Here is a 12,020-nt window from a genome sequence, read left to right as displayed (position 1 = left end):
AGAGAGAGAGAGAGAGAGAGAGAGAGAGAGAGAGAAAGAACCATAGAGGAAGGACAGAGAGAGAGAAAGAACCATAGAGGAAGGACAGAGAGAGAGAGAGAGAGAGACTGACAGTTGCACAGAGATAGCAGGGAGACTGAAAAAGAAAAAAAGAGATTGAGAGAAAGACAGACAGACCAGGTTACAAACTGATGTTGGTGGTGAGGGTGTTGGTGATAAAAAAAAAAATGACATTGTTTAACCCCAGGTCTACATTGTGCGAACAGACCTATCTATAATGATGTTGGGGATCACTTAAAGGTGTGATTCACAAATCCATAGCTTCACCAACCCATATTTACATATACAGGGCATCGCCCATTCCCCAAAAGAACACATGTCAAATAACAACAACAACAACAATGACACTAACAGAAGAGAACTGAACAAAACACAAAATGCAACAGGGACACCAAGCAAACCTCTATGTGGTCAATGAAACTGTTAGAAATAGCAGCCAAATTTACTTTGGATTACACTCCCACATGAAGGACACATTAGACAATGTAGTCCTATATACAGCTGGAATGCTTTTGATCACATGTGCTTTGCTTTAGGGTGTACTTGGCGGAGGTGGAGGTGGTGGGGATCAAACAATAACAAGACACAATAACAAAAACACAATGCGACATGATAGACCATATACAGGAGGTTAACCACCACCACCACCTCCACCACCTCCACCACCAACAACAACAACAACAAAAAGGTTTAAACTCAACTGGGTAACAGATGGAATAAAACAAAGACACATCACCTTTGAATGCACTGTAATCAATCTTCTTTGCGTGGTAACAGAAGAACACCTTCAAATATGCAAAAACATATTTCAAATGAGAATTGGGGAACAGACATTTTGTCAGACATACATTGTACACACACACACACACACACATTTTACAAACACATTGCACCCCCACACACACTCCACATACCCATTCAAATGCAAGTTTCATATACATTCCAATATACACATTTCACACACATTCCACCACTGCTTGGCAACCGGTGTTGGTGTGTTTACATCCCTGTAACTCAGCAGTTTGGCAAAGAATAAGTACCAAGTTTTACAAAAGGATAAGTCCTGAAGTTGATTTGTTTAACTAAAAGTTCTTCAAAGTGGTACCATAAAGATACCAATTCAACATACATTTCACAGGCACATATTCCACCACATTTCATATTTTCCACACACATTTCATATATTTCACACACATATTTCATATATTCCACACACACATTTCATATATTCCACACACACACACACACACATTTCATATATTCCACCACACATATTTCATATACTCCACACACACACATTTCATATACTCCACACACACACATTTCATATATTCCACACACACATTTCATATATTTCACACACATATTTCATATATTCCACCACACACATTTCATATATTCCACACACACACACACACACTTCATATACCCACCACCACCACCACCACATTTCATATACCCACCACCACCACCACATTTCATATATTCCACACATACACTTCATATACTTCTTTGAACATGTATTTGAAGAAATACTCACAACATACTCAATTTTAAAGGATTTCCGTCTGTCGTGGAAGTAAGCATATCTGCTTGAAGAGTCTTCGATACTACTCCACTTGACAAAGTCACAATTGAAATGGATCTGAACGTTCTGCTTAACCAACTCTGCCAAGATTACTTCCTCAACGTAGTCACTCATCTCAGGAACCTGCAAAAATATAACATCTCAGTCGTCCCAGGTTTTGACAGGAGAATTATGTTGTTTGCCATGAGATAACATTGGTAAGGGAGGAGGGAGGGGACAAGAGAGATACAGCTGAGTGCGTGGGGGTGGGTGGGTGATGCAACAGAGGGTTAATGGGTCAAGTAACTGGTGTCAGAATGAATTAACAGACTGAGTGGGTGAACACGGCATGTGGGTTAACAAGGTGAGTGGATCAACAAGCTGAGTGGGTGGGTAAACATACTAAGTAGGCCAACATGCACTGAGCAGGTGGGTTAAAATGCTGAAAGGGTGGGTCAACATACTGAGTAGGTCAACATAAGAGTGGATTAACAAAGTGAATGGGCAACATGCAAAATAGGTGTGGAGGAAGGATGAGTGACCAGGAGGGAGAGAAAATGATGTCATGTGAAGAAGTGGCAGGTTCAAAACAGCCTCTCTCCTATGGGTGTGTTGTGAGTGATCCTAGGGTAGTAGTCGTGTCCTGGCCAGAGGTTAGGTAGAGCTTATGCTGTGAGTTCTTGCTGGTTTACTGTGACCTGACACTTGGAGGACTGTCACCAATTACACCTCGAGTTAAGAACAACCTTTATTTATGCTAGGTCAATGGATAGAGAGGATCAACATTTCGACTACGTCTACAAGCTGTGTGGGTTAACAGGTTAGGTGGGTAATCAGAGAGATAATGAACTGGCTGAAGGTTTTGGATACAACCACCAGGGCTGCATTGTAGCTGTGGTCAACATCTTAGTCTCAATGACCCAGTCCACCTAGCTGTCAATAGGTGCCATGTACAAATACAGTTCACCTAGAGGTAAAACGGACCATGATAAGCCATCATTTACCTAAGTATGAGTGTACATACTACAATAAAAGACTAGCCTGCTTAATTGTGAAACAAATGCCAAATAGAGGAAGACTTTGAAACAAGGGAGACACAGGGTAGTTTTATCTTTTATCTACAAAGCTGGAATGTCTATGATCCCGAGTCTGTCTAATTAAGGCTGATCTGAGCCAAATAACATCTTAGATAATGACTGAATAAAAGACAATGGTCATGTCTAGGACGTCTGTCATCACATAGAACTGACCTGAGGCTCTGACCACCACCACCATCACCACCACCTGGAATTTGGATTAACAGGCTTAGTAGATCACAGATTCAACTAACTCCGCCTCCACTGGTCACATGACATTAACTCCTCCTCCACTGGTCACATGACAGCAACGTATTCCAGTTGTCATTGTTAAGGCTGATGTGAATAAATGGCAAGAATTACCACTTTGTCTGTTGTAGGAATCATCAGGTGAATGAATTTACCAAGTATTCCCAGGTCCAATATTGTCCGCAGGAAGCAGTAAGCATCAAGAGAGTCACCGTAAACTATAATGTTACCTGAAACATACAAAATATCCACATTGATCAGATAGAACAAACAAACATATATAGCTATGTTGTTGCTGCCGCCACATTATTTTCCCCATTTGACAAAATGTAAATCTTCCTGTTAAAGTTTGTTTTCTTTTTTTCCATTTTGTACTCTCTGTTGTTATGGCAAATGTTTCTTTCTTTTGAGATATTTGCCTATTTGCAATTTTATTAGAATGAGAGGTCACGTTATACAGAATTGTAAGCATACAAAAATAAAATTACACATTGAAAACTGACCTGTTTTGTCCACCCCTGGCAGTGGGCCAAGTTTCCACACATTCTCAATGCTCCATACTTGAAAATAATTGAAAATATAAAAATTCAGTAAGCTTGACCAAATCTTAAATTTGTTCAGATCAAAAGAAAAATAACCCTTACTAGATCAAAGCTCATGTATGTATCTCTATATATGTAACTGAAACATAGTCAGCTATCCTCTCACCATCTATCACACATGACCTAAGTCATCCTTACCTCACACTGCTCTTACACTAACCACTTGTCTGAGAGAGAGAGTTGGCATCCCTGCTATATTATTGCCTAATGATATTTCACCCACAAAATGTGACACCAATGTATTTCACCTTCTGGCTTGGCCCTTCTCACACGTCCCTTTGAGAGGAGCTCATCAATAACTCCCCACTTCCTGTTTGTTTTTATTTTCTGATTTTCTATTGAAGAACATGTCTTGAAGAATGTGTCTGGCTAATGTTGTGGTTGTAGCATGACCTGTGTAAAGTTGTTGGCATGAGGAAGGGCATCCAGCCAAAGAAATCATGTGGAAGCTGGCTTATTGGTTCCTGTAGAACCATCCAATACATGCCAGATGATGATTCAGCCAGAGGTTTACATGAGAAAATATAGATTTTACTAACCTTGGGCACAAAGGATGTTCTGGGCGATCCATTTAATGGCTTCAGCTGCTTCAACCAAATTGTTTATGACAAAGAAGGAATGGTCCTGTTTGCCAAAAGGATTCTTGGCATCCCAAATCACAGAAGTATACTGAAGACCACAGCAGAGGAAGAGGTGGTCATATGGAATGGTGTGGCCATTAGATGTAATAAGATGTTTCTTCTCTCTGAGAAAAAAAACCAAAAAACAAATGAGGTTGGGGTTTATGGATGAAAAGGTAATTAAAACAACAAGTGAGGTGAGGTGACTGTAAAAGTAGTTGCAGATGAAGTGATTCTAAAGAGAGGTAGATGTTAGTGGTTTTAAAGGTAACTGCAAAGGCAGGGTAGATGCTAGATTAATATAAAGGTGACTATAAGCATAGTTAGGTGATTATAAAGGCAGGTAGAGGTTAAATGAATATAAAGGTAAAGATATTGTCTGCTTATAAAAGTGACTGTAAAAGGTAGTTAGATGGTAGTGAAAAAAGTGATTGTAAAAGTAGTTACCTTACAATTTTGGTCATCTTACTTTTGACCACACTCACCCATGAACTCAGTGATGTTCTGGCCAGGTCATCTGGACTGTAGTAGAAACTGAAAGACAAGGAGATGGTCTTAGTAGTAGCATGGTGGTGATGGTGGTGGTGGTGGTGTAGTGATAGGAGGGTTAGTGGTAGGGTGGGGGGGAATGTTCTAGTCATCTCTATTGCCATCATCCTCTTCCTCATCATTATCATCATCATCATCATCATCTTCATTATCCTCTTCCTCATCATTATCCATCATCTTCATAATTACAATCATTTAACATCCATGTTCATATGCTAGCATGGGTTGGAGGGGGCTCAACTGGGTCTGAGTAGTGGTGGAGAACTGCATTAAGCTCCAGCATCCACTCTGGTGTGCTTTCTATGGCCGGATGCCTTTCCTGACCCCAACCACTTTGCAGCAGGTACTGGGTGTTGTCTTTTCAGCTTACAAGATTAAGATCCTCTTTGACAACAAAGTGGAGGTTGAGGAAAGAAGGAGGTGCTTTAAGCTAAGAGAGAAGTGGTTAAAGTATGAGAAAAGGGACCAGGACAGAACAGGGATGGAAGCTGTAATAATGTCCCAAGAAATGGGGGTTAAAAACACTTGGGTGCTGGCAATTTTGCAGCAATATTTCTACACGAAACTCATTTAAGGTGGCACCAAAAAAATATGGTTTTTATATTTTTCTTCATAACAACAAACTGGTTGGGTTTGAACCATTGCAGAAACTAAGAAAATGTATTCGATGGCGATGATCGTAATTAACAAATTATCAATTAAATAAAATTTAATTTTTGATAAATCAAATATAGTGTTTTCTTTTAACAATAATTTAACAATAATAGGGCTTTGCTGAGTGTGTGTGTGTGTGTGTGTGCATAAAGGAATACAAAAAAATGGGACAAGAACGCAAAACATCCAGACAGCTGGATGATACAAAAAAAAGGGACAACAAAACATCCAGACAGATGAGACAGAAAAGGGACAAGAAAGAACAGGGGCGGGTCATTCGAAGTTTTCTTTCCTTACACACACGCATTAACGGATAGTCATAGTAAGGGAGATAACTCTACATTTTCGTTTTAATATATTTGATATTTTCTGTGTAAGCTTCCTCGTGTGTGTGTGTGTGTGTGTGTGTGTGTGTGTGTGTGTGTGTGCGTATGCGCGTCCGTGTTTGTCATCAGCATCTAAATTTTCAACTCCACGAAATGAGTGTGCCAAAATGTTGGTACTAAATCAAATGTTGCTATGGTGATGCTAAATCTTATGGTTGTAATAAATGTAACTATAGTGGTTGCTATGGTGAAGATAAATGCTACCGTGTTGATGCTAATGTTTCTATGTTGATGTTAAATGTTGCAATGGGGATGATAACTGTTGCTATGGTGATGATAATTATTGCTTTGGAGATGGTAATTGTTGCTATAGTGATGATATATGTTGCTATGGTGATCGTAAATGTTACTATAGAAATAATAAATGTTGCCACGATTTTATGGTAAAATGATGACTGGTCAGAGTTCAGTGGAAAGTTGTTAATTAAAAAAAAACCCAAGAAATTAATAAACAACAATATGATTACTTTGATGCCATCATATTCTGAAGATGTGGATTAGGCATTGACTCTGCTGGCAGACCGTGTGGTGAAATCAGGGTGATATTGTTGAAATTCAAATGAGGACTGCAAAGAAAATTGGAAAATAAAACAGAAACACATATTTTTAATTAGAAAGGCATGAATGTCACAAACTCTTAATATCATTAACTTAAGATATCATGGCTGTGGTGATTTCCATTAAATTCTTTAGTTTAGGGTTTTAACAATGTCTTCGATGGCTTGGGAAGTGTGCTGAGTGGAACATGAAATGTATGATGTGAAATGTAAGAAAGAAAAAGATGAAATGTGAGAAGTTAGGAATGTAATGTGGGAAAGTTTATGAGAAAGGTAAGTGTGTTTTTGTTGTTTGCAGTGCCTCCTCATTGTGCCTATCCACAGTTAGGTTATTGTGGACATGTGAAAGGAAATAAGCACAAGTGAACAACATACCAGAAGATCAATGTCTCCAGAAAGGACAGGCTCACCGTGGATGCACCTACAACAACAATCCGAGCATTTATTGTCATCTGAAATAATAAAGAAGATTCTAAATTGAAGAACAAGATTCTCTATGTGAACGGTAAAGGTTATTGTGGGTGCAGTGTATTTAGGTTGACAGAATGGAATAGGAGGGGACAGAAATCATACTACTAACTTAAGGGATTTCTGGTGACAATAAGGTGTGTAGTTGGTCACTATATACACCATTTTATATACTTGCTTCATTATACACACACTACATTGTATACAGACATAATCTTTAGCCAGAAACCTACCATCGAAGCCAATATGAAACACCAAGTGGTACACATTACATGATATACATGGGACTTATGTGACAGAACATACATGCCACATGGTACATATTACATTATATATACAGCATTATACAAATTATGTTGTGCATGTTCACCTGTCAGGACAACAATGACCATCTGGTCATCCAAATGATGACAGATGATTTGTGCAGTGACATGGTTTAAAGTGGTGAAGGGTTGTGCATCACCAACCTTACTCTCTCATCTGTGACCATCTTCAGTCCAGTTGTAACACCAGTTCCCATATGCCACTCATATCTGCTTAGGAAGGTGTTGTGTCAAATGTAAATAATGTAAATAATGTACATAATTCCTCATCTCTTAAATATAGAATTCCTAATAATATTTAATCATAAAAATATAAAAGGAATTTTTTGATATACATCAAATGGCTATGGGAGTCCAGCAGAGTACAATTGGAATCAAAGGGGTTCATAGGCAAAAATATGGATGAGAACCACTGTACTGCATTGTAACTCGGTGTGCTAAAAATAGTAGCTAAATCTCTCTCAGATTATACCCTACCATCTTAGAAAAGGAAGGACACATTAGATAATGTAATTCCAGGTATATTATGTCTGAATAAGTGAAAATGGAACATATTTGATTATATTTCTGCCAGACTGGGGTTGACCTGGGGCTAAATGGGAATAATATAATGAAAACAAACCTTCGGTTCCAGTGCTAACTTTCGGTTCATATGCGTCAAAGCAAAAGCTGGTATTTCCTTCAAGACTTGGTCTGAAGGTGCATTGATGCCAAGGTTTGGTGGATAGATAATTTGTCTGCGATACCTGACTGGTATCATGTCCGAGAGAGCAGTGATGATGGAATGAGATCCAATAAACTGCAATTAGAAGAAGAAAGGTAATTATCCCATTCATTACCATATTTTTGTTGAAAAATATGGCAGTGTTTCAATTAATTTTGAAAATAATAAAGAATTCTGTAAAATAACTTTGTCATTATTAAGCTGGTGTTTGGAACATAAATTTTGGTGAAATTTCAATGGAAGGTTTTCATTGAGAACACTTTAATCCTTCTGTTGCCATGTCTTTGTTTCAATGAATTTTGAAAATAATGAAAAGTTGAGTAAAATCAGTCATCATTAAGAAGGAATTGGGAACATAAATTAACATAAATTAACATGAAATTTTGATGGAAAGTTTTAATTTAGATCACTTTAAAAGAAGAAATGGTCTTAAGCAGTTTGGCATCAAAAAGATCAAAGGAAATTAATTCAAGGACATTGATGCAGTGAAGTAGCTTATTCAGCTCTTCATGGAATGGTTGCGTGGGATTTTTGTTTGCACAAAATTTTTTTTTTTCCAATTAATCAAGAGCTTCCAAGACTGTGGAGCCAAAGGAAGTAATGTTCATAGCAAGAGAGAGAGAGAGGGAGAGAGAAGGAGAGAGAGAGAGAGAGAGAGGGAGAGAGAAGGAGAGAGAGAGAGAGAGAGAGAGAGAGAGAGAGAGAGAGAGAGAGAGAGCTTCTACAAATGAAAAGAGTGGACATGCTGAAGGCTCCCCTTCCCCACCCCAGGGGCCGAATGACAGCATTAAGCCAAGTGACCCATTAATCCATTAATGTTAGAAAGAGTTGGACTTTCCAACAAGTTTCCACATAATTTTGGTCTCCCAAATTTCCCTCATAAAGCATAAGTTAGTTCCTGGTTCTGGCAGAAGTCTCTTTACCAAGGTGTTGCAGAGCAGAATTGAACCTGAAACCAAGTGATTGTGAAGCAGAATTATTAACCTTAGTTTTGTTGTCTATTTTGATGCTCCCAGAAAATGACCCTTCTCTGAACAGTCTTCAGTGAGGCACAGACATGGCCGTGTGCTTAAGAAGTTTGCTTCCCAATCGCATGGTTCCAGGTTCAGTCCCACTGTGTGGCACTTTGGGCAGGTGTCATCTAGTTCCTGCCTCAGGTCAGCTAAAGCCTTGTCAATGGATATGGTAGAAGGAAACTGAAAGAAACCAAATGCAGTTTGTTTGTTTGTTTGTATGCATGAGTGTATGTGTGTGTATGTTTTTATGTGAGTGTGTGTGTATGTTTGTATGTATGTCTCTTATAAGTCACCACCACCCCCACCACCACCATCACCAGCCCTACCCTGACTCAACACGGTTAGTTGAAAATACTTACGGCTTGGGAAGCATATATGGGGAAGAGTGGGTAATAAAGGCAGTTCTTGTAACTCTGTCGTAGAATTTCCTGTAACAGAATGGTAGACATAGAAATGTGAGATTGATGTGGATGCAATGAATTAGATGTGAATAACCTCCATGGTTGGGGTGGAAGTGGAGCAGAAGGACCTTGCCTGTTGTTCACTCCAATCTAAGACACATCTCCTCTCCACACATGTAACTACTCCATGCCAACCAAAATAATTCCATTCCAATCAAAGCTACTCTCACACCACCAACAGACACACAAGAATCTGAATAGACTTTTGGCTCTGACCTAACACATATCTACAAAGACACAGATATACCAGACACACACACACAAATATGCACAGACACATACATACATATACAGAAGCACTGACATAACATATATATAAGTCTGGTGCCTGAGTACTCAAGACGTGATGGTTGAATAATACCATCTCAAAGATCTTCAGTTCCATCACACAACAGTCACTGTGTTTTACCCACTTAGTTTAGTAAAACTAGTGAAAAAAAAAATCGTGAGATCCATTTTTGTTCTTTAATTTACAGACATATCAAACCCACAGTGAAATAGTCCTATAATTGCAGATGTGGACAACACAGTGAAATAATCATATATTTATAGATATGTCCAACCCACAGTAAAGCAATCATCAATTTATAGATATACAATCTCAAAGATATACAATCAAAATGGAAGAAGATTTAAATAAAAACATTTCTTCAAAAAATGTCTTAAAATGATTTGAAATATAAAATGAAACGGAAATACACAACCCTCATAAAGAATTTGGATAAATACTTGAAAGCCGGATTCATAATAAAATGATAGAGGTGGGCATGTTCACTCTGCTCATGGTGGTTAAAATATATATAATCCTCTATGTTGTAATGAGAACGGAGGTATTTGATATCCTGCAAGAGAAGATACAGTTTATGTAATACGAAATGTTACTTCATGTATGTATATGTATGTGTGTGTGTGTGTGTGTGTGTGTGTGTGTGTGTGTATATGTAAACAAGATAGTCAGTATACAGTAAATAGTAGCTTGATTAAATAAGCTGTCTGAAACACTCACCTCTTCATTACGTAAGACAGCCACTCCAATAAGTCGGTCGGCCACAGTGGCCACATATGCCATTATGTCGGTACCATCCTATAAAAGGTCAAGGTCAATAAAGAATATATTACATGTATGTATACATACATATATATATGTGTGTATATATATATATATATATATATATAATAAATCTCTGAATGAGGTATATATATATTGTATATTGCATACATATATATATGTATACATATGTATAATGCATATTATATTATACTATATTATATGTGTGTGTGCGTGTATGGATGGATGGATGGACATATGAATGTATGTGTGTGTGTGTGTGTATATATATATATATATATATATATATATATATATATATCAGCTTGGTGCAAAAGTAATGGCTGATTTTAAGGTTTCTATTAAAAATGAAAAAGCCCATGATTAAGACAATATTTATTCATTAACATAGTTTCCATTGCTTTCTGGAACTTCGTTCTGTCTGTCAACGAGCTTACAAATGCCACACTTGTAAAAAGATTGCTTGTAAAAAGATTGCTTGTAAAAAGATTGCTTAGGTTTTGATGCGAAATATGAATCCAACTCATTTCCAACCTCTTCTCTTGGTGTCAACCGAAGACCATTCAAATGGTTCTCTAATTCCCGAAACAAGTGATAATCAGAAGGAACAAGGTGTGGAGAATATGAAGGAAGAAATAATATTTCGCAACCAAGTTCTTCCAAGAGATCTTCGGTCCCTTGCACTGTGTGAGGACGAACATCATCACGGAGGAAGATGACACCCTTTCTGTTGACTAAGCAGTTTTGCTTTCTGTTCAAAGAGATTATTGTCTGGAGCTGTGACCATTGTGTTAGTGGTGATGGCTATGGGATTGTCCCTACACCAGACAGTATGAATGACTAGCTTTAGACAAGAACCAGTAGACAAGACCAGGTACTATAAAAACCACACCAAAACATGCCAATGCTTAAGCTGCATCTTACTTACATTGTCTCTGCGGCAATCATTAAATTGCTGCAAGTCATCCAGAAGTTTTTCTTGTTGTCGAATATTTCTGGTCAAAAACCAGATGTTTTCAAAGTCAGATGTGCAGGCCTTTCGCACTTTAATATCCCTGCAAACAAACAAACACATTGCATTAAACGCATCATTTCTTCATTTAACCCTTGGGATTCAATAAATTACAGAATTACAGTGATATGTTTTATGAAATCAACAACACAGCCAACTTACTGAAGCCTGAATTTTACACAAGAGTATAAACACAATGTCCCCCTCTCATACTTATACCTCCTTCAATAATACCTCCGTCTAAGGTGGGGGGAGCTGGATGTTTTTTGTGATGAACCCAGCACTTCATCTGGTAAATGAACAAGGCCTCGATGCTTCACAGTAGAGGAAGTTATTGAGCATATTTATTCTTTGGACAAAGCGTTTACCCTCATGCAAACAATAAGAGTGATTCAGACACTCAAACTGGTGAAAGCGATGAAGAAAGTGGTGATTCAGGTGAACGAATTTGGTGGCTGAGAGGAGATGGACCTATTGTTGTTATTCTTCTGATTTGTTTTTGTGATTCTGTCCATTTGATTGGCTGCAAATGGAACTCTTCAGCTGTATATGCAACTCTTTATATTTTTGCTAAGGAGCCCAAGCGGAGAGTAAAGTGAGACACAGGTGCCCGGCTCTGGGAGGGGG

General features: G+C 38.1%; 1 protein-coding gene across 1 annotated transcript in view; it reads right to left on the bottom strand.

Moving 5' to 3' along the window:
• Positions 1-12,020, bottom strand: part of LOC106879241 (cilia- and flagella-associated protein 61) — a 29,424-nt gene that overhangs the window by 6,647 nt on the left and 10,757 nt on the right. The window contains exons 11-23 of the mRNA XM_014928730.2: positions 11,310-11,436; positions 10,319-10,396; positions 10,017-10,154; positions 9,211-9,279; positions 7,734-7,910; positions 6,696-6,772; positions 6,231-6,329; positions 4,622-4,708; positions 4,094-4,299; positions 3,456-3,512; positions 3,067-3,182; positions 1,601-1,771; positions 797-845 (exon numbers count right to left, since the gene is read on the bottom strand). Of these exons, the coding sequence (XP_014784216.1) occupies positions 797-845; positions 1,601-1,771; positions 3,067-3,182; positions 3,456-3,512; positions 4,094-4,299; positions 4,622-4,708; positions 6,231-6,329; positions 6,696-6,772; positions 7,734-7,910; positions 9,211-9,279; positions 10,017-10,154; positions 10,319-10,396; positions 11,310-11,436 (1,451 nt within the window). The remainder of the gene's footprint in view (positions 1-796; positions 846-1,600; positions 1,772-3,066; positions 3,183-3,455; positions 3,513-4,093; positions 4,300-4,621; positions 4,709-6,230; positions 6,330-6,695; positions 6,773-7,733; positions 7,911-9,210; positions 9,280-10,016; positions 10,155-10,318; positions 10,397-11,309; positions 11,437-12,020) is intronic.

This window comes from Octopus bimaculoides, chromosome 15 (assembly GCF_001194135.2).
Source record: "Octopus bimaculoides isolate UCB-OBI-ISO-001 chromosome 15, ASM119413v2, whole genome shotgun sequence".
Taxonomy (NCBI): Eukaryota; Metazoa; Mollusca; class Cephalopoda; order Octopoda; family Octopodidae; genus Octopus; species Octopus bimaculoides.
Note: the sequence above shows the minus strand (reverse complement) of the source record. Positions and strands in the feature narration are given on the sequence as shown.